The following is a 23,911-nucleotide window of genomic DNA, read 5'->3' as shown; positions in this document are numbered from 1 at the left end:
TACCACTGAGTCACATCCCCAGCCCTATTATTTTGAGATAGGTCTTGTTAACTTGTTAGGTTGGCCTTGAACTCAAAGTTCTCCTGCCTCAGCCTCTAGAGCAGCTGGGATCATAGGTGTGCGCCACCATGCCTAGTTCTAAATAACTTCTTTATAATATTATTTTAAACAATTTCATTCTCCTTGATAATTATTCACTAAGTAAAAAAAATAAAATAAAACCTTCACGAGCACCTAAACCTTTATCTTGGAGTTCAACTCTGGTGCAGCCTGAAACTCTGTGACCAGACTTAAGACTTGACATGGAAGCCAGGTCCTCTTCAAGGGACTTGACCCCAAGAGCATGTTCCTCCTCTGCATCTGCCTCAGCTTCAAAACAATCTTCTGAGAGTTTGTTCATATGTTTACAGTGAATGTGGACAAAGATCCTCCTAAGAGCACAGAGATAGTACTGAGATGCAGCCTGGGGAGACACCCCTCAGCTGGCTTTTCTCTGAGCCAGCCTAGGCCTCTGTGATGTTGGTCTCCTCCTGAAACAGCTGGCCAGAGACCAGGCTTCTGAGCAAAGATCAAGACACTATGCCAGCTCATGCCACCTGGGCTGTCCCTGTGCTGCCACCAGCTGCACTACCTGTCAATATATCTGACTCCATACCACTCTTTATTATTATTTAGTTTATTACTTATTAATGTCCAGTGTTAGTGTGTCAAGTCTGTACAGGTTTTTCTTAACTTGATGGCCTGATATAATTTCAATTTTCACTAATGTCAAACACTTGAAATAAAGGCATATTCTGTGTGTATTGCAGACACCGTCCTATGGAGAATGACTAAATCAAGCTTGTCATATATTCGGTTTTCTACAGCCTTAGTATTTATCTACTTAGATATGTGAATTTCAGGGCTGTTTCAAAATAAAAATAAACAAGGACTGGGGGGTGTACCTCAGTTATGAAGCGTAGGCCTAGCATGTGCACGGCACTAGGATCAATCCCCAGAATGACACGCAAATCTGTCAACTTTAAAGACATGTTAAACACATCTGCTAATATCTGTGATTTTGCCAAAATTTTCTGTTATCTCTGCTACTAATTTTAGGTTCACTGATGTTTAGTATGCAGTACTGGGTGGATGTTACACTTCTGGGTTGTTTGTAGCTTTCATCTATCTAAGACACTCTTCTCGCTCTCTCCTCTTGACCTCTGTCTGCTTTGTTCAATACTGGCATGACGGCTTCAGCTCTGGGCTTTCTCTCTCATCCCCTTATCATCCATCTTCATCACATTTTAAGATATGTCTTTTATAAGAAGTGCAACTCTTGCTGTAATTTCCTCAGAGCAAATTTTTTAGCATTTATCACAATTACGTTTTTCCTGTTTATTATACATATTTTTTTGCTTTCTCCTTCTTTCCTGATTTTGAATTCATTTTGTTTGTTCTTCCTCTAATAATACAAACATTTTTATCTTATATTTGATGTCCTTGTGGATACTTTAAAAAGTCCTTATTTAAAACATTTTAAAATGTTTAAGGAGATGTGTATGTGTGTGTGGTGTTGGAGCTTGAACCCAGGAGTCTCTACCACTGAGCTACACCCCCCAGTCCTTATTTTTATTTTGAGACAGAGTATTGCTAAATTGCCCAGCCTGGCTTTGAACTTGTGACCTTTCTGCCTCAGCATCCCGAGTCGCTGGGATTTCAGGTGTGTACCACCATGTCTGGCAAGGAATTTTTTAAGGCTTGACATTTCTTTCTTATCCTCATGAATTGAATCACCTCTGTGACCCCCTCTTGAAGGAAGCCACCTCTTTAGAGAGCTTTCACTCTCCTCTGCCCCCAACCAGGCATTACTGGGATATGCTAAAACTCTCATTTGAAAACTTCATTTTCATATTTTTCTCCTACTTCTAGTTTCCAACAAACGGCTTTACACCTCATAGTCTGCATTTGTCATTATCCATTCTTAACTGTAAGGATGGCCACTCTAGTTGCTCACTGCTTTTTCTGGTATAACCACCTCTTATTTTTAAATACTTTATTCCAATTCACTTTGAAGTACTTTTGTTAATTTGTTTCCTTTTTTGAAAGAAATATCTGAAATGTTTTTTATCTGAAATGTCTCCTTTGTCCCCACACAGATAACAATGATTTCACTGGACACCAACTTCTAGGACCCATTTCTTTTCCTTCAAACTCTGAGCATCTTTTTATCATCATTCTCTCATTTCATATTATGGAAATCGGATGCCAGTCTGATTTTCTCTCCTTCAGAGGGAAGGAGCTTGTTTGCCTCTGAAAACACTTGAGGCATTTTTGCTGTAAAATCTTGGCATTTGGATTCATTTATTCATTAAACAAAAACACATACACATGAGCAAAGCGCCAGGGATGGCAGAGAAAGTGGTCAAGTCAGTCGTGATCTCAGTCTCTGAGTCACGACAGTCCCAGGTAGGCTTGCTAGGGAGCTCGATCACATGCAGGGACAAGTGCCACCGCGGGTGCGTGTGCTAGTGGGGAAATGCCAGGAGGCTGCTGGGGGTCAAGGACAATGATGCAGAGCCAAAGGACAGGGAGGGGAGACCAGCAGGGACAGCTTCTCCAGGCAGAGACAAAGCTGTGTGAACCCCACAGGGAACAAGAGGAAGGCAACCTGAGAGAGGCTGGGGGAGCAGGGATGCCAGACCTCACGGCCTCTGAGAGGCCACAGAGAAACCGAGTGCAGGAGCCTGGCGGTCAGGGAGCATGTCAGTAGGGACGAGGACGGAAGCTGTGCAGCTAGTCAGGAGGCTACCGCTGGTCTAGGAAAGATGGCAGCCAGTGTGGTGGGGAGGAAGTAGGAGATAGGAGGCAGCACAGTGGGAGGAAGAGACTGGAGAGTACGGTGACTGTAAGGTATAGCTTGGATTCTAAGAATGGGAGTGCCGTGGTTGTGGCCGCAATGGTGACGCAGGCTCACCCGCAGCAGCCGACTTCCGTCAAGCATCTACTGTGAACAGGGCATCCTTCCAGGTGTTGAATGTATTAACTCACTTAATGCTCACAGTGACCCCACCAGGGACACAGTTATTACCACACCTTATACATGAGGAACGGAGGCAGAGAAAGGTGACCTTGCTAACCCATTTCTAGGAACTGGCAAAGCCCAGATTCAAACCTGGTGATAGAGCCACTCTCAAAACTCAAATGCTGAAGTTTGAAATGGTGTCCTATTTCTTCATACTTGTTTCACATACATTTGTTTTATTTTCTAATTCTAAACTCTTATTGGATATATTGGATTTAAACTCCACGTCTCTTTTTCTCCCCCTCCCTCGGTTTCCATTTCTTTGTCCTAAACCAAACGTGCTAGTTTGGTGGAGTTCCTGGCGATCCGCTTTTCATCCAGCATTTGCATTGAGTCCCTCCAGGTACCAATGTCAGAGCCGCTGTGCTGTCACTGTCTCGTGTGGGTTTGTTTCAGCGATCGTGCTTTTTATAATTTACAAGAAACCTTGTCCGTTGCCTAGCGTATTCAATCCTGGGTTTGATCACTAGCACCACAGTTGGAGAAGTGGGGTTCCCTGTCTGTTCTCTAGTTACTCTATTATCTTAGCTGCCAACTCTTTTAAGATACCACATCCTTAAAAACTTCACTGTGAATAAACATTAGAATTTTTTTTAAAACTCTCTCAATTCCTATTAACTATTTCAATGGGAACACCTGTGTCCTTTTTTTTAATTACTCATTTTTGTAAAAGAGGTCAAGATCTATCTCAGCAATTGAGAGGCTAGAGAGGGGCACACCTGTGGCCACTTAGAGCCATTTCCATAGAAAAGCCAGGAAGGAGGTACAATGATGGACTCACCACTTTAGAAGTGGCTTCACTAGTGGGCTGTGTGAGTCTTTCCTTTCACGTTAATGAAGGCAACTGCCCAGAAGTCAGGCAGGGTTTTGCCAGCAACCTCCATTCCCACAGTACTAACAAGGTTGGATCCCTGCTCAGTCCCCACTGCTCCACTGATGTGGGGAACATTCCCTATTAAGCAGAGGCTGCCAGAGCATGCTTGGGGCACTGGTCCCTGCCAGCCACCAGGTCTCTCCTCTCTGAGCTTGGAGTCTCCTGGGGACACTATCACTTATTTTCTTTTTCTTTTTTATTGTAAACAAACGGGATACATGTTGTTTCTCTGTTTGTACATGGCGTAAAGGCATACCACTTGTGTAATCATAAATTTACATAGGGAATGTTGTTTGATTCATTGTTATTTTTTCCCTTCCCCCCACCCCTCTCACCCCTCTTTTCCTTCTATACAGTCCTTCCTTCCTCCATTCTTGCCCCCCTCCCTAACCCTAACTCTAACCCTAACACTAACCCCTCCCACCCCCCATTATGTGTCATCATCCACTTTTCAGCGAGATCATTTGTCCTTTGGTTTTTTGAGATTGGCTTATCTCACTTAACATGATATTCTCCAATTTCATCCATTTGCCTGCAAATGCCATAATTTTATCATTCTTTATGGCTGAGTAATATTCCATTGTATATATATATATATATATATATATATATATATATATATATATATATATATATACCACAGTTTCTTTATCCATTCATCAATTGAAGGACATCTAGGTTGGTTCCACAATCTGGCTATTGTGAATTGAACAGCTATGAACATTGTTGTGGCTGTATCTCTGTAGCATACTGATTTTAAGTCCTTTGGGTATAGGCCAAGGAGTGGGATAGCTGGGTCAAATGGTGGGTCCATTCCAAGTTTTCTAAGGAATCTCCACACTGCTTTCCAGAGTGGCTGCACTAGTTTGCAGCCCCACCAGCAATGTATGAGTGTACCTTTCTCCCCACATCCTCGCCAACACCTGTTGTTGCTTGTATTCTTGATAATCGCCATTCTAATTGGGGTGAGATGGAATCTTAGGGTGGTGTTGATTTGCATTTCTCTTATTACTAGAGATGTTGAACATTTTTCCATGTTTGTTGATTGCTTGTAGATCTTCTTCTGTGAAGTGTCTGTTCATTTCCTTAGCCCATTTGTCAATTGGATTATTTGCATTCTTGGTGTAGAGTTTTTGAGTTCTTTATAGATTCTGGAGATTAGTGCTCTATCTGAAGTATGTTTGGCAAAGATTTTCTCCCACTCTGTAGGCTCTTTCTTCACATTGCTGATTTTCATATGGATCTTTCCTTTGAGCTGAATACTGACTTTTTCCTTTACCCCAACCTATCTTTTCTTCAAAAAATTCTTCCAGATTTCACTGTACATGTCCTTTTCTGTTTTCCAACATACTCTTAGATATTTTTCCTATCTTCCATTTCTTGCCAGTCTTTTTAATGAATGGATAAAGGTAGACATGATAAAGACATTTTTGTCAATTACAAAAAGACCATTCTCATCCCTCATCCATCAATCATTCAGGGTAAGTGGAGATTTTGTTTTTTAAATAGCCTAATATACAACAATTAACTAAAAATGGACCAAAGACTTACACACAAGAGCTGAAACTATAAAACTCTTAGAAGAAACAGGGCGAAAGCTTCATGATATTGGATTTGGAAATGGATTTTTATGACACCAAAAGAAGAGGAAACAAAAGAAAAAAAGACTTTACCAAAATTGAAAACTCTTAGCTGATCTCATAGAAGTGGGGTATAGGACAGTGGTTACTAGGGCCTTAGAATGGGATGAGGCAGGGGTGATGGGGAGAGTTAACATGTACCGGGGTGCAGCTGGATAGCAGGAGTAACTGAAGTTCTATAGCACAGAAAAGTATGTTTGATAACAATTAATTGAATATTTTAAAATAATTAGTTGGGAGAGTTTTGAATGTTTCCAACACAAAGAAATAATGAATGTCTGAGATGATATATATACCACCTACCCTGATCTGATTATTACACACTGCACACAAGTATTTATATGTACTCCATAAATATATACAAGTGCTATGTACCAATTAAAAATGTCTTTACAAAAATTTTAAACTTTTGGTAATCAAAAGGACACCATCAAGAGTGAAAAGGCAACCCACAGAATGGGAGCAAATATGTGCAATCATATACCTGATATGGGATTAATATTCAAGATATATAAAGAATTCTTACAACTCAACAACAATCCACACAACCCAATTTGAGAGTAGGAAAAGGACTTAAATGAACATTTCTCAAAAGATGATATACTAATGGCCCATAAGCACCTGAAAAGAAGCTCAAGTAGTATGAGATACTACTTCACTGGATGGCTATTATCGAAAATTTTTTTAAAAAAGTATTGGTGAGAATGTGGAGAGACTCTATAACACTTTTGCATTGTTGGTAGAAATATAAAATGATATAGGTATGGTGAGAAACAGTACAGCAGTTCCTCAAAAATACTAAAAAAAACTGACATATGATCCCACAATTCTGCTTCTGGGTATATATCCCAAAGAACTGAAAGCAGGGATTCAAACAGGTATCTGTAAACCCATGTTCATAGCAGCGGCATTCACAGTAGCCAAAAGGTATAAAAAACCAAATGTCCATTCATGTACGAGTGGATGAACAGAGCATGGTAAATACGTACTGATGAAATATTCAGACTTATGGAAGGAATTCTGACGTAGGCTATAATAGGACTGAGTCAGCCGAGAGATCTCAGGTAGGATGGCCTCATTACCAAGTTTGGGAATGCTCAACAGAATCACTTCCAAAGAAAACACTTGCATCAGCAAGGAAGAAGGCAATATAAGCATAGGAAAAAAGAAGGTTTTTTTTTTTTTTTTTTTAATCCTAATAACTGAAAATCACCACCACCAGTATAAGGAGAAAGATTACCTATGTTCATTGACAATACACATTTGATGCATTAAAAACTTTTTTTTTTTTTGCGGTGCTGGGGATTGAATGTTTTTAAATTGACATAATCGTACATATTTATGAGGTACAAACCTCCAGACTTGACTCTGGGCGGCCTGGGAGGGGACTGTGACCACTAATGGACTATCATGAACCACAGGAAGGAAGAGTAGCAGCTTCGATACCTACACTCGACTCTTATCCCTGGCTGCACCTCAAGACTCAATAAAACCAAAACACGCGTCCTACACAAACACCAAGGCCAACCCCGGAGGCGATGCTCTAAGTGACCAGAGGCAGATCCCGGACATGGGGATCTGTTCAAAGCTCCTTGAGTTATTCTGATGTGCGGGCAGCTGGGTTGACCTGCCCTGGAGCACAGCTCCCTTTTAAAATTTCACCATTAAGAAATAATGACAATACTGTCTCAGAAGGAATAAGGCGGTGTAACTTTTCATTTTGATAATCTTTAAGCTAGAAAAGGAAAACAAGTTAAAATCAAGTCACCACTGCCAGGGACATCTCTCGCCTGACCACCTCTCCTAGTGGTGGTCACCGGTCGGCCAGATGGCAGAGGCTAGAGAGAAAACGACCTGGATGGGCGCCACCTCGTGGTCATATGCATAAATTCAGGGATCCTGGGGAACAAGGGGAGGGGCATCTAAGCAGGGCAGAAAATCTGGAAAGATTTCCTGGGGAAAAACTGCCCTGGGCAGTTGGCTGCAGTGAATGAGGTGGACTGAAGTAGTTTGACGTTGGGGCAATCATGGCTGCTCAGGAGGCCCAGAAGCAGCAGTTGGTAAGGTTGACTTTGGAAGCCAGTGCAGAGAAGTATGATAATCACAATCCATGGACCAAGAAAATTGGCAGTGTGCCAGCCCCCAGGTTACCTATGCAGAGTTACAGCCCTTAATCCTATTTACATGAATAAACTGTCTACTTCTGTAACAGATTCAAGATGAAAAGTGTATCTGCTGATGTTCTCAGGAAAGTCAGGATAGAGAAAAGACATTTCTTGCCTTTTGTGACCTGATTAGAACAAATGAGAATCATTCTTTTAAATCCTTCCCCACGTGTTACGAGTAATTTGTACATGCGCGTGCTCCACACAGGCTTCCTCACTCACAGGGGGCAAGTGGGACTCTTGCCATTTCCAAACACCTTGAAAATCTGAATGTTACAAGTGGCCTTTTCTTTTGAAAGCTCAAGTGCTTTTGTTTGTTTAGTTTTTCATCTGGGAAATTATAAAAATGAGCCCATATCTGCTCCTAAAAACTCTTCAATGATTTTTTTATGCTTCTGTTCTCTTGTTGATCACTCTTTTGGAAGTATTTAATCGAAAGCAAGGGTCAAGATGTATCTCTTCCTGCCTGGTAAGCAATTCACTGAATATATCGAGCATAGGTCCACCAGCCAGGAGAGAAATACAGTTGTTTTTTTGGTACTGGGGATTGAACTCAGGGGGACTTAACCACTGAACCACATCTCCAGTTCTTTGTTGTATTTTATTTAGACAGGGTTTCACTAAGTTGCTTAGCACCTCACTAAATTGCGGAGGCTGGCTTTGAACTCTAGATCCTCCTGCCTCAGCTTCCTGAGCCTTTGGGATTACAGACATGCACCACCATGCCTGCAGAAATGAAGTTCTTGAGTCTAAAATAGAGATTACCTTTAGAGTGACTGAAATAGTTAAATGTGGGTACAGATTTGAACATTCACATATCAGCAGGACTGTTTGCATGTATATTCTTATTCTGTTCTCACCCTTACCCAGGTGAGGACACAGATTATGCTACATCTTCAGACTGTATAGAAACTGTTTATGCCCCAGTGGAGCCTGAAGGTAGCTATCTTCCTGCCCCACAGTTCCCTGCATGAGTTGGCCACTGTGGTGATCAAACACAACTTTAAGCTGATCCATCTAAAATCAGTTGAGTTCAAAGACAGTCTGGTCTCATTTCTCCGTTAAGATGTAGCACTCATTGAATATCGATAATATTGTATTTTGTGCTTTGTAAGTGATATCTTATTTCATTTCCCCTATTCTGTAGATAAAGAAAACAGAGACTTAGATTAACAATGTTGTCCTTTGGAGATGGGAGTGAGTGGGATTCAGAGCCAAGTGAGAGGCTCATTGCTATAGACAGACACCCTGGCCCAATTTTGAGCACGAGTTGTTAATCACTTACTCCCTGTACTACCCCAAACAAGCTACTAGCACCTCTAGACCTCGGGTTCCTTACAGTTAAATGCAATAAATCTAGCAATCTCTCTGGCTAGAGCGGAGTGAGAATTAAAGGAGAAAGTGCAGAGTGCCTACAAGTGTCTGGTAAACATTCGGCAAGCAAATGTAATTACTGGACTTCTGTGATACAAGGAAAACTTCAGGTTTTCAAAATTCTTAGTTCTGAATGGTTTATTCATTGATGCCTGAAGGGAATTCTAGCACATAAACACAGAACAACTAGGACTGAGGTAGGATGGTGCCCTGGAACCCCCTCTATGCATCTCCCTGCAGCTCCTACAGGGCTCTGTGGAAGGCTGAGGGTGTAGTTCAGTGGAATGTCACTTGTCTAGCATGTGGGAGGTCCTAGGCTTGATCCCCAGCACCACCCCCCATACACACATGAGGGTGGAGGGGAATCTATGGATCTTGCCCACTGTACCTCTGCCTTGCTCTGCCCCCTCACCAGCCATGGTAGGGAAAATTCTCTAATTATAAACACACAGGTACACAGGTGCTCCTTACTCTATGGCCACCTCCATTCAAAGTAGCAGAGTGGCCACAGCACCTGTGACAGATTAGGCATATACCTTGCCTGCAATTCCCTAGAAGTCCCTCATTCTGCAAATGGATACGAAATGAGCAACAGGCTGCCTGTTGCTAGAACATCACACCACCATCCTTGTGGCTCTGAGAGTCGTCAGGACAGGATTATCACCCCTGGCAGCTGCAGTTCTCTCCTGGAGATCCACATAAAACTCCAGTGACAATCACACTGCACCAATCTAAAGACAAAGTCCCAAAGTAGTCCCTATTATGGTACAATAAAAGATACCATATGACATATCAAGTCACTCTATTGAGAACACTCAATAAATTAATCTTTCTTATAAAAAACATTCATGCATGGAAAACAGCAGACTTCAATTACAAACAGCTACAAAGGAACAAAAAGGTCACTCCATTTTCTTGAAATATTTATATTCATGAAGCAAAGTAAAAGTCATTAATTTTGACTCTGGTCCTAGGGCTTAGATGGGCATCTGATCCAGGTTGACTTTCAGCTTATCACAGTATTATCTAGCAAGAAAGTGTCTGCCAAATTAACGCAGACAGAATTTCTTATTGACAAATATCATGACCAAGGAGCCCTGTATCACTGTTTTTTCTACATCCTCACAGAGAACCCACAGAAGAGCATCAGTGACCTGCATGGAATTCCCCTTGGCCCTGGCCCGGGCCCTCTCCACACACACAATCACCATTTTGCAATAGCTTTTCAAAAGCTTTGCTTGGGAATGCACTCTGGAACAGGGCAATGCCCAGAACCTTCTGAGGCTGGGTCTGGGGTCCCTGTAGGATTGGGCATAGAATGTACGGGGGGGGGGGTTATGACTTCTGCCCACATGGAGGTTGCATATCAGTGGGGTGGGGGGAAAGTTTCAACAATGACACAGATGCCATGCCACTGTGGCAAGCACTATGGCTCACAAGCACAGGAGCACACGGATATGGCAGGTCCTGATCGGGGAGGGGCCATCAATCTCAACATCAGCAAAGGCTTCCCTGGGAAGGTGGCTGCAGGCTAAGATCTGGTGGATGTGTAGGGCTGAGCAAAGGAAAGCTGACTAGCTTTGCCCACAGTATCTCTGAGGCCTTGAGGAGAGGTCAGGATGTACTGGAGGGATTGGAAGCCCCAGAGACACAGTGGAGGGGCATAAGACTACAAAGGTGGGTGGCTGTGGCCCAGCAGGTCTCTGCCAATGACGGAGAGGTAGAGCTGTCTAACCTAGAGCACGGCAGCCTCTGAAAAGCTGTAAGAGGCAGCTGAGGATGAGGTTTGCATTCCTGAAAGATTCTTCTTCTTTCTGCTTTGGGGTATAATGGAGACACCAGAGGACAAGAAGGAATACAGCAGGCCCAGGCAGGCACTGTCTCCATCTTCCTCCTCATCTCCAGCCCCTGCAAACTCCAAGTTCTCCACTAGGACAATGATCCTAACGCACCCAGAGCCTGGCAGTGGTTGGTTTTCTGACAACCCCCCTACCTGCTCCATACAGACTCCTATGTTTGCATAACTGGAGTTCTGGTTAATAGACTATTCTAATTACCCAAGATGACCATCTTTTTCTGCCTATAAATTACACTCAAAGGATAATACAAATTACACCAATTAAAACTAAAACAAACTTAAATTTAACACATCAGTTATCATCATATCATATAACAAAAAAGGTGTTAGAAAAATCTTAAATGTCTGCTGATTTATGAATATAATCTGAAATGGCTTGTTAAAATGTTATGTCCCTAAGAGCTGTGGTATTTAAGGTCTCCCACCTCCCTACCCTGGCCTCAATGCCCCCTCCCCAGATGGCTGCGGAGTCTCTGGATGCCCCCGCCTTCATTCTGCACCTGCCCACGTAGTTTTTAACATACTTCTAATGTGTCAGTCCCCTACTTGAAAAATGTCAGGGTGCCTCTCAAGTACAAACTCTGTAACCCACTTTCCTGAACCTGCCCCAATGGCAGTTCTGTTCCTTTAAATGTAAATTCCCAAACATTCCATTGGTACCTCATTTTCTACCTCATGGTATAGTCAGTGTTATGTCCTTAATAGTCTGCTTTCTTTCTTCTAGATACAAGATGCCTTGGGGTCAAGTACTATAAATTCCCCACTATAAATTCCTCAATGCAATCGTGGGCTATGTGGAATTTGGTGAATGTCACTTCTCCCCATCTACTAACATCAGGTAGATGGTTGCCTCCAACAACTACCAACTTCTAGGTTTCCTTACAGCTCAGGAGTAACGGATGATTCTGCCCAGGTGAAATTGTCCATTTAAGGCCCTGATCCCCCATGTTTCCTCTCCTTTGGGACTTGGACCACTTTTCTCTTTTAAAGCATCATTTTCCTCCCCCATCATTAAAGCAAAACAAAAACATCACTCCTTGTTTCCCACTCTTATCCCTTCTCAATGCTGCCACATTCCCGAGAGGAGTTGTCTCTGGCCCTCCTGCCTTTTAGTCACTTTCTGCCCTCCCACAGCCCGGTATTTTCCACCCACTCGCTTCCTGCAAAGCTCGAGGGCCTTTTAAATCTCCAGAGAGAAAAAACTACAACCAGATGGAAAGACGAGCGATGAGTCAAATGGTAGGAAGGAGCTAACAGTCAACTGGAATAGGAGTATGAGCGGGCTGACCCTTTCACTAGACTCAATCCTTAGAATCAGAACTTACCAAAAATCACACACCCTTCAAGTTGAATCCTCTTGAATTTAGACCCTTTCTTCTCTCACACCCTCTCTTGTCCTGGGGGACAGTCTTGCCACAACTTCCCAATGATGCCAAACATGTGCTTCTGGCTCTCACAGTTCCATATTTACCAAGGACCCTACTCTTCTACCACGTGAGGCATCTAACAACTGGATTTGTGATTACCTCTCCCCAGCTACTATGGTCCCAGGTCCATCCCAATACCCCGTCACTGGGCCATGTCTCCTCTGGTTCCTCCCCTGCAGACACTATAAGTGACTGTTCCCAGAGGGGCAACCCCAGGTAGCTCCAGGGTCTTTCTGGGTGAGCTCTTCCATTCTCAGGGCTTCGACACACACACACATGTCCACAGACTCCAGGACAGAGAACTAAGAGGCCTTCTAGATGTCTCCTTCTCCTTGGGAAGCCACACAGGAGAAATAGTTTTATCACTTTTTGATCACATCTCATTTTTACCAGTCACACACAGACACACAAATAATAACCCACAAAGCTGAAAGTGATCCTGTCACATCACATAGTGACATCATATAGTGTCCCTTTGCTTTTGTGGATGAAAACAGTACAACAGAGATGCAGATGTGAAAGTTACCCTTTGCTAAGCCTGTAGTATAACAAAAAAAATCTGATCCTTTGGGCAGAATTCCTGGCAAGCAACTTCAAAAAGCCTCGAAATGTCCTCTATGACAGGAGCACTTTTGTTATGTTAATGAGGTGACTCAGGATGGGCCCCTAAGTAGCTTTACATTGGCTGTTGGTCCCCAGAAAGACCAGCCATTGGATTAGAATGTTGGAACTTTGAACCAGGTGCAGTGGAGCAAGCTTGGAATTCCAGCAGCTCAGGAGGCTAAGGCAGGAGGATTGCAAATTCAAAGCCAGCCTCAGCAACTTAGCAGGGCCCTAAGCAACTTAGTGAGACGTGTCTCAAAATAAAAATAAAAAGAGCTAGGGATGTGGCTCAGTGGCTAAGCACCCCTGGATTCAATCCCCAGTGCAAAAAAAAAAAAAAAAAAAAAAAAGATTGGGACTTTGGGCCAAAACACCTCTGGGGAGAAAAACCTGGAGATTGAGTTCAATCACAAACTGAATGACCTAATTAATCATTGTACAAAATGAAGCCCCAATAAAAATTCTGGACAGGGAAGTCAATTGGAGCTTACTGATTTGCCAACACGTATATGTGCTGGGAGGGTGATTCTAAGAGGAAAGGACACAAAGACTTGCCCTTGCCCTCTCCCCACTAGCCCTCTTGATCTGGTTAGTTCCAATTTAGATCCTTTACAATACAACTACAATGGTAAGTGCAGTACCTTTATGAGTTCAGTGAGTCTTTTATCAAATTATCAAACTTGAGCAAACTATGGGAAACATCAACTTCATAATCAGTTGTTCAGAAATGCTTGTGGCCTGGGTGGGCATCAGGGTCCTCTAATTTGTGGTATTTGTACCAACTCCTGGTGATTTGTGCCAGAATTGCCATACACCCAGCTGGTTTTACAGGAATGAAGTGCCTACTGTGTGCCAGGAACTTGACTAGGAACAGTTCTTACAGTCATTAATGGAGCACAGTGCCCTGTCTTCTGCCTCCTAGGGTTAATAATAAGGTGCATACAAACATGGAGAATCCAAAATAAGAATCTCATCATTAAGCTCTGGATTTAAAAAAAAATCTACACCTCTGACTAGGCTGAAAATCACCTTTAGTTTTTTCAAGCAATGGTTCTTTGTGACATTTCCTTAGAAGTGATCAAAACAATTCTATCAGTTGAAAGTAATTCCCTACCCTCAAAGTGGAGCTAAAAATGTTGTATGAACATTTAGTCAGCTGTCAGATACCTGAGCTGTTCTAGAGATCTACAGTCTAGTAGAATATTCCAGGGTCTCACTGGAATCAACTACTGAACCCAAAACTGTACTCTGCTCCTAGGGTCAAAGTCCCTTGTGTAAGTAGATCTGTATTGGGGGAGGGGCTGTGTTAAAACAAGGCTTGGGCCAGGCACAATGGCACATGCCTGCAATCCTAGTGACTCAGGAGGCTAAAGCAAGAGGATTTCAAGTTTCAGGCCAACATTACCAACTCAGCAACAGCAAGACCCTGTCTCAAAATAAAAAATAAAAAGTGCTGGGGATGTAGTTTAGTGGTAAAGCATCCCTGGGTTCAATTCCCAGTAACAAACCAACTAACAAACAAAAAAATCGTGGCTACAGCCAGCATTAGCCAACAAAACCTCACAAGGACACAACAAAAAGAAACTATAGACAAATATCCCTGATGAACACAGATGCAAAGATCCTCAATAAGGGCTGAGGTTGTGGCTCAGCGGTGGAGTGCTTGCCTCACAAGCACTAGGTTCTTCATGTGTGAGGCACTGGGTTTGATCTTCAGTACCACATAAAAATAAATAAATAAAATAAAGTTATTCTGTCCATCTACAACTAAAAAATTTTTTAAAAAATATTTTTAAAAAGATCTTCAACAAAATACTAGCAAATAGAATTCAATATCACATCAACAACATAGGCTAGATAAGACTGGTTTCATTCCAGGGAATACAAGGATGGTTTGATACATACAAATCAATAAATAAAACACATGAGATACACAGAGGATAAAAGTCATACTGTAGAGGGAGAAAAAAACATTTTATAAAATTCCTTCATGATAAAAGCACTGAGTAAATTAGCTATTAAAGAAGGATCACATCTCAATATAATAAAGGCTGTATATGACAAATCCATAGTCAACATCATGTTGAATGAGAAAAAAATGAAAGCATTTCCTCTAAGATCAAGAACAGGACAAGGGTGTTCACTCTCACCACTCTTATTCAATATATTGCTAGAAATTTTAGATAAAGCAATTAGGAAATGAAAGACATACAAACAGGAAAGAAGTTAAATTATCTTTGCAGATGATATGATTCTATACATACAAAAACCTAAACCAAAAGACTACTAGAACTGATAAAGGAATTCAAGTAAGTAGTGGGATATAAAATGAGCATACTAAAATCAATGACTTTTCTATATACCAATAATAAATTTGTTAGGAAATAATGAAGGAAATCCTATGCATAATAACCACAAAAACAAAACAACAACGAAACACTCCATAGGTAGGAATAAACTTAAAGAAGTAAAAAGACCAATGAAAGTTATGACACACTAAAAAATACATTGAGGAAGACACTGAAAGGAGGAAAGACCCCACAAGTTCATGGTTTAGAAGAATACTGTTTAAATGTCCATAGTACCCAAAGATATCTACACAATGTACTCCTCCACAAAATACCAATGACATTCTTCATAGTACTAGGGGAAAAAATCCTAAATTTCATACTGAAACACAAAAGACCCTGAATAGCCAAAGCAAACTTGAGTAAAAAGAGCAAAGCTGGAGGCATCACAATATCTGATTTCAAGATAAACTATAAACCCATAGTAATAAAACCATCATGATATTGGAACAAAAATAGACACATTGACCAGTGGAATAGAACAGAGAACCCAGAAATAAATCCACACATATTCAGCCAACAAAGGTGTCAAAAACCTACAATGGACAACAAACCTCTTTACAAGACAGAAACTTGACCCCTTCCCTCACCCTGCACAAAAATCAACTCAAAATGGGTCAAAGACCTTAATGCATGACATGACACTCTGGAACTACTAGAGGAAAACAGGAGAGACACTTCAAGATATTGGTACAGGCAATGGTTTCATGAATAGGACTCAAAGAGTGCAGGAAACAAAAGAAAAAGTTGACAAATGGGATTATATTAAACAAAAAAGCTTCTGCACAGCAAAGGAAACAATCAATAGAGTGAAGAGTGAACCTACAGAATGGGAGAAAATATTTGTTAGCTATCCATCTGACAAAGGGCTAATATCCATAATACATAAATGATTCCCTTTACCACAAATACCAAGCAATCCAATTAAAAAATGACCAAATTATCTGAACAAATACTTTTCAAAAGAGAAAATATAAAGGGCCAATAAATACATGAAAAAATATCTTTAGCTATCAGAGAAATGCAAATAAAAACTACGAGATACCATCTCACCCCAGTTAGAATGGCTATTACATTAAAAAAAAATTAACAAATGTTGGTGAGGATGTGGGAAAACAGACACTGTTGGTGGGAATGTAAATTAGTACACCACTATAAAAAACAGTATCAAGATTCCTTAAAAACTAAGAATATATCTACCATATGATCCAGCTATCCCAAACCTGATTAAGTATTCAAAGGAAAGGAAGTCAGCATAAAAGAGATACCTCCATACCCATGTTTATTGGGGCACTATTCACAATAGCTAAGAATCAACTGAGGTCTCTCATTCCAATAATGGAATGTATATAAAAAAAGTATGTTATATATATATATACACATTGGAGTATTGTTCATAAAGAAGAATGAAATCCTGTCATCTGCAGGAAAATGTATGGAACTAGAGGACATCATATTAAGCAAAAGAAGCTAGACAGAAAATCAAGCATCACATGTTCTCTCTCATATGTAAAAATTAAAAAAAGAAAGAAAGAAAAAAGAAAGGAAGAAGTAATTCCTTTTCTACTTTCAAGTCTTCCTTCCTTCCTTCCCTCCCTCCCTCCCTCCCTTCCTTCCCTCCACCAGGAAGGATGACCTGAACGTAGAAGAGGGATTACAAGGGACTCTGCAAGGGGAAAGAAGGGAGTGGGGAAGGGGTAAGGTTAGAAGACAGGTGACTGGACATAATTGGTACACAATGCATGCATGGATGGAAATATCACATTGAGTCCCACTAATCTGCAAAATTAATATGTGCTAGCTGGGTGTGGTAGCACACATCTGCAATCCCAGCTACTCAGGAGGCTGAACCTGGAGGGATCACTTGAGCCCACAAGTTCAAGACCAGCCAGGAAACATAGCAAGACTCCATCTCAAAAAGCAAAGTAATGTGTTAATAATTATAATAAAAAGAGAAAAGAGGCTCTGAGAAATATCAGGACCAAAGATCTGTCCACTGGGATCCTTTATATTGGATTGTCTTTTCTCTTCCCAAGGTGGGAAACTAGCAAGAGGAAGGATCCATTAGCAGATCTTGGTGGTCATTTCATGCCACTTCCTCATTTTATGCAGAAGGACACTAAATCCCAGGGAAGTAAACTGTCCCTAATGTTCTCTAAATTTGCTGCTCAAGGCTATCTTCTGCAATCAAGACAGAGGCTCAATTTTCAAAAAGACACATTATGGTCAGCCTTATATTTTCAGAGTTATGGACTCAGACTAGGGACTGGAAAAGTCTCTTTCTCAAGAGTCAGCAGACGCTTCTTGCCTTTCCTCCTTCCCCCGTGCAGACGTGAATTCGTCTGTGCAAATAAACGGTTCGTTGTATGAGATCTGTATCTGTGGAGCGTTTCTGGGAGCTAGCAATGAACCATAACTGTGCACCTCTTTTTCCAACCTAACATCTGTTGCCAAAGCCTCAGGGATGGGTTTTTTTCCTGCTGCCTAAGTAGGCAGTACCCATCCGCAAGCTCCTGTGTGCACCCCCTTATACAGGCTCATCTTCCATTTACCGGGATGCCCAGTTCTCTGCACACAACTCCGGACTCCAGAATCGAAGCACCCATCCCCAGATGCCTTTACCGCCTGCTCTCCCTGCAACTGGACTTCTACCATGAACACTTCAATTGACCCGATTTCTAAAAAGGAACCGCCAAACTGCTTGCCCCACGCTGCCCACTTCCAGCTCAAAGAAGTCAGATCGGTCTGCCCTTTTCCCTACAGCAGTGAAGGAGTTCCTAGTATTAGAGGGGTAAATGAAGTCAGAATTGGGGACAGGCAGTTAATGCAGAAATAGGGGATCAATCAAATCGAGAAAATGAAGACATCTCACCTGCAATACCAACCCCAGTCACCTAGGCAGGAAGGAGAGGGAAGTCTTCAAAAATAACTGGAGAGCAAGATTTTTTAAAAATTTTTTATATAAAATGAAATGGGGGAATGTAAGGAATTCCCGGCCTCCCCACCACCTGTCAATCTGCATTCTCCCTGCCTCCCAGGTTACAGGAATTTCCGGCTTACGTTGCTGTAATCTTCCTGCTTCCCGCACTACGTCCTAAATATGTCATTGGTCCCTCAGTCAGTCTGTAAGAATTCTCCTCCACCATTGGTTCCTCTCAGCCGGCGAAATTCCTATGTCTGAGAGAAACCTTGCGCCATCTTTCTCCTTTTCTTTTTCCCCTTCCCCCATTCAAACGTGAATTTGTCTGTGCGAAATAAAGGGTTTCTTGTGTGAGACCTGTATCTGTGGAGTGTTTCTAGGAGCTAGCGATGAACCATAACTGCGCCCTTTTTATCACCTAACAACATGGATATCAGCAGATTTCTCAGCCCAGACCCTAAAATCTAGACGGGCTAGAAACAACAGAGTTCAAGCTCTTAAAGAGCATGGATGCCAACCAAGAATCTTATACTCAGCAAAATTAACTTTCAGTTTTGAAGACAAAATAAAATCCTTCCATGATAAACAAAAGTGAAAAGAATTTACAAATAGAAAGTTGGCACTACAGAACATTCTCAGCAAGATAGTCCATGAGGAGGAAATGAAAAACAACAATATAGTTCAGCAAAGGGAAGAACTACCCTAAAGGAACATTCAATCAAGGGAGAAACCAAGTCAAGTTAAAAACCAAAAATGAGCCACAATGACTGGGACTACAAATCATATCTCAATAATAACCCTGAATATTAATGATCTAAACTCTTCAATCAAAATTTTCTTTTTCAAAGTGGTTATGATTTCATCAATCTAAATGTTAGTTTAAGAAGAATAACTCTTTGTGGTATGAGCTGTAAATATCTCTCTTAGTTGTCTTTTTGAATAGTTTTTTATGATGCTGCTTTCCATAAAAAATTGAATATTATTTGACAATGTAACATTGAAACAATTTATGACTTGGGGATTTTGACTCATGCAAGTTTAGACAGTTCTTACTAACTACAGATATGTATGGAAAAAATTTGTTTTATTCTTATTATTTAATGTTTGAATTATTTAATAAATATTTTGCATATCTGGAATTGAAAAAAAAAAAAAAAAGAGTCAGCAGACCTTCCAAGTATGGACTCACAGACCCCTCCATCTGCCTCCAGGTAAATGCTTTGTCTGAGAGGTCAGCTTAGCCATAGGGGTACATGAACTGAAGACCCAGGGTATGGCTTTAATTGTGAGAGGGATGGGGAGGTTAGGGCATGAAGGCCCTGGGAGAGGATGACCAGGTAAGAGCAAGAGATCTAGACTACCCTGGGGGTCAAAGACCACAACACACACTCCCAAAAACAAGTGCTCTGGGAATGGTTGTTAATGCTGAATAAAAATATCTTATTTTGTCCTCTCCCATGGTGCAATGTGACAAACTCACCATACAGTCACCCATGAGAGTTTAGCCCCCAACTTACTCCTAGCATTCATCAGAATGAAAGTGATGAATCCAGCTCACAGTACAGTCAGCCTTCATCCATCAGAATTCTGAGCACAGAGATTTTTGACTGTGGTTGGGAAATATGCACAAAGTTTTGGGCAAGCATAGGCTGACACACAGACAGCCCCAGTGATGGATGAGATCAATTTTTGAAGGCTTTCTGCCTTCATCTTCCAGGTTACAGATGTCAGATTTTTATTTTTCCTTCTCAGCCTCACGTTTCAAACTACAACCTTACACAGAGCAATCACAGGCATCGTTTTATATAACTTACAGAAAATGAGTCATTTAATGATAAATTAGCATTTTAAAACTTGTGGTCTACTACAGGACTAATTCAATTCAGTTGGTGGTCAGGGAATAAAAACTTTAAAAGGTAGTTATACTCAAAGCTAATAAATGCTTGAAAAACTAGTAATCCTTTTTATATTTCAGTTATCTAATGTATCGATAAGTCATCACATTTATCAATAAGCATTAAAATGTCAATTTTAAATTATTATTAAAGTGTTGATAAACATGATATATGTTACTGTATCAATCAGTCTTCTTGAGAGAGGCACCAAAAGGTTCCAGTTTATAGGGGCCAGGTCTGGTTCATACCAAATCCCAATGCTCAATCCAGTACCTAGCTTGTAAAGGTTTATTAAATAAAGGGTCAGAGAGGTGGCAAAATGGAAAGGAATAAGCATTTCCTGATCACTTCCAAAATCAATTTCCACTTGGATTAACCAAAAAGCCTATCTTGAATGTTTAATATTTCACCTGCTGAATATGATATGATCTAGGATTTTATCCAAATCGGTCTTTTAAAGCCTCCTTCTCATGGAGCCTGTTGTAAATGGGGGCAATCAGGCAGGAACAAATGCCACCATCACACTCCTCACCTGCCATGTCGATGGCAAAAGGCCTGTCTGCTCTCCAGCCGGTGTACCAACCAACGACTTTTCCATTTTCCACCAACGGACGTTCATAGCGTCGCCCACCAACCAGGCCCACTGGCCAGACAGAGACTTTGCGCGTGGTTCGCATCTACAAAAGGAGGAAAGAGATGTGTTTTAAGTTTTCTTAGAGAGAACACACAAGGAAAGAAACATGATCCACACGAAAGGATGGGTTGGTGGTACAGATTTCAAAAGATGAAGGTTTCCAAACAGAAGCCTTCTACAGGTATACTGCTAGACCAATTCATTATTGTTTGGCCACTTAGTGCCCTTAGCATCTACTAGTATAAATTTAACTGGTTTAAGGCTCAAGCCTTAATAGAAATAAAGTAGATGTCAATACTTGATCACTTATTTGAAGCTACGTTGAGGCTATTGAATATTTTCCATTTGTTTCAAAGTTGAATCTTTCAAACAATACTTTGTATCTTCTGAAGTGAGAAGGTTTAATTCCCCACAGTAAGAGCAAAACTTGCACTCAGAAGAGCCATGGGAATGTCCTTTCTTCAAATTTACTGCTGTATGAGGAGGATCATGAGTTCAAAGTCAGCCTCAGCAAAAGCAAGGTGCGAAGCAACTCAGTGAGACCCTGTCTCTAAATAAAATACAAAATAGGGCTGGGGATGTGGTTCCATGCTTGAGTGTCCCTGTGTTCAATCCCTGGTACCTGGAAAAAAAAAATTGTACTGCTGTATATACACAGACATCTTGGCTGGGGCATTAATAATGGGATCCAGACACAGAACAGTGGGCATCCTATACAGTGACAAAAAGAAACACACACCTTAAAAATACCTGTCTGCCTTTCAAAGCAATCAGGCCAAACTAGAAGATAAATGCCTCGCACAGGTGTTGAAGTTGGTCCTCTTCCTGCCACACGCTTATGATGCTGGAATACCAGTTGAATACTCCTCTCAACTGAAAATTATTTGCTATACTTCTTTAAAAGGAAATGCTCACAAGAAATCTTGTTAATTTCAGGCAACATTTTCAAGGGAAACCATCTCCACTGCCATCTTCTAGCTCACACAGCACTGTAGTGCAAATTAACATTCTTCCTTGGGCAGATGCATCCCATGTTGGCGCCCCTGGCTGTCAAAGAACAACTCCTGCTGTTGAGGTAATTATAATTTCAACACCAGTGCTTTATCTTTTATTTGCAATGAAATTGAACTGGGTCACAATTGGGTAACCCAGGGTTAAGATACCGATTATCAAAATTTTAATGAAAGAAAGAACAATGATATACTGGGAAAGATTTTCAAACACAATTGGAATATAAGTCACATTATTAGAGTGAAAGTAATTAGAAGCTCCCACTAGCTAAGCATCCAATTTCACATAATCTTAATATCCTACCTTGTTCCAGTAAGAGATCTTAAGGGCCTGAAGCATTCCAGGTAAGGAAAAGTCTCATTGCATTGGTCTCCCTCAAATCTGAAACTACTATTTTTATATTTCTATCACTTTTTCAATAAATTAATCACAACTGTCTTGTGCTAATTCTAAATTTTATAATTAAAACGTCTTACTGAAGTAGAGACAGACTGCAAAAAAAGTGCACAGTCCTTACAATAAAAATAAATAAAATTTAAAAAAAGAGTGCACAGATCCAAGACTGTTATTTTTTTAAAGGACCATTTGCAAGGCTAGCCCTTAGCTGGGGAACTTGGCTTTGAAACATGTCTCACACTGATAAGGCTATTTGCTGATTTGGGGGCATTGAATACCCACTTTACTCTTTAGAATTGGAAATTTTGGTAGGAAAGGGATAGTTACATGACCAGCCCTCGGTAAAAACCCATAAACTCTAAGTTTAAACTGGTTTCCCTGGGCATACACACTGCACACTTGCAGCTATGTTTCTTCTGCTGGAGGGAAGGTATGCTCTGCATGCTTACTCATGGGAGGGTAGAACAAAGGAAGCCAGGGCAGATTCCTCCAGATTCTGCCCTATGTCTTTAGCCTTCCTGATCCACTGTGTGTTCCTACTGTGTTGCTTACAGTATTCTCACAGTAAATCTTAGCCATGAGTACAATTATTCGCTGAGTGCTGGGAGTCCTAGGAAATCTCCAAACAAGTGGGTGACCTTGGGGACTCCTGAAATGTGGATACAGAACAAAATGAACATTTTAAAGTGTCAAGTTTGGCACAATTTGACATATATATGTACCTTGGAACTGTTACTACCATGAAGAAAATTAACATATCCAGTACCCACAGAAGTCTCTTGTGATGTTTTTAAATCCATCCTTCCAGTTCTTCTCCACATGTCCATCCTCAGGAAACCACTGGTTTTCTTTCTGCTCCCACAGATAAGTTTACATTTTCCAGAATTTTATATGAATGCAATTATGTAGCATGGTGTGTGTGTGTAAGTGTGGCTTCTTTCACTCAGCATCATTATATGAAGATCTGTCCATCTGCAATGTCCATCAACAGTTCATTCCTTTATGTTGTGAAACAGTACTACTCCATTGCATGGTTAGCAGCTTGTCCCACCTGCTGATGGACATGTAGGTGGTTTTGAGCTTTGTATATTAGAGATGAAGCTGCCATGAATATCTGTATACAAGCCTATGTGGGTTTCATTTTTAAATATTCATACCTAGGTGTGGAAGTACTGCATCACATATTTAACTGTAAAGAAACTGCTAGATTATTTTCCAAAGTGTTCATGTAATTTCATTCCTATCAGCAATGTATGAGAGTTCCACTTCCTCTACCCCATTATCAACACTTGGTATGGCAAGTCTTCAATTTTAGCAATTCTAATAGGTATCAGTATTATCAACTGGTTTTATTTTCATTTTTCTAATGACTACTGATATTGAATATCTTATTGTACTTACTGTCAACTGCATCTGGTGAAAAGTCTGTTCAAATCTTCCCCCATTTTAAATATTGGTTGTTTTCTCACTATTAGAGGTTCAGTGTTTATATGTTCTACATACAAATATTTTACTAAAAGTATGATTTATAAATAATTTTCTCTCAGTCTATGGTCATGTTTTTATTCTTTTAACTGTTTTATGAAGTACAAAATTTTCATGTTAATCAATTCCAATTTCTCAATTTTTTTTTTTTCTTTTCTGGATCATGCTTTCAGTGTTGTATCCAAAATATCTTAGCCTAATCCAAGGTCATGGGATT

At 40.8% G+C, this 23,911-nt stretch overlaps 1 protein-coding gene across 1 annotated transcript in view; it reads right to left on the bottom strand.

Moving 5' to 3' along the window:
• The window catches only part of B3GAT2 (beta-1,3-glucuronyltransferase 2), a 70,367-nt gene that overhangs the window by 13,621 nt on the left and 32,835 nt on the right, over positions 1 to 23,911 (bottom strand). Inside the window, exon 2 of the mRNA XM_079146546.1 lies at positions 20,701 to 20,845. Coding sequence (XP_079002672.1) covers positions 20,701 to 20,845 — 145 coding nt within the window. The remainder of the gene's footprint in view (positions 1 to 20,700; positions 20,846 to 23,911) is intronic.

This window comes from Sciurus vulgaris (genome assembly GCF_902686455.1).
Source record: "Sciurus vulgaris genome assembly, chromosome: 7".
Taxonomy (NCBI): domain Eukaryota; kingdom Metazoa; phylum Chordata; class Mammalia; order Rodentia; family Sciuridae; genus Sciurus; species Sciurus vulgaris.
This window is presented reverse-complemented; position numbering and strand designations above follow the sequence as displayed.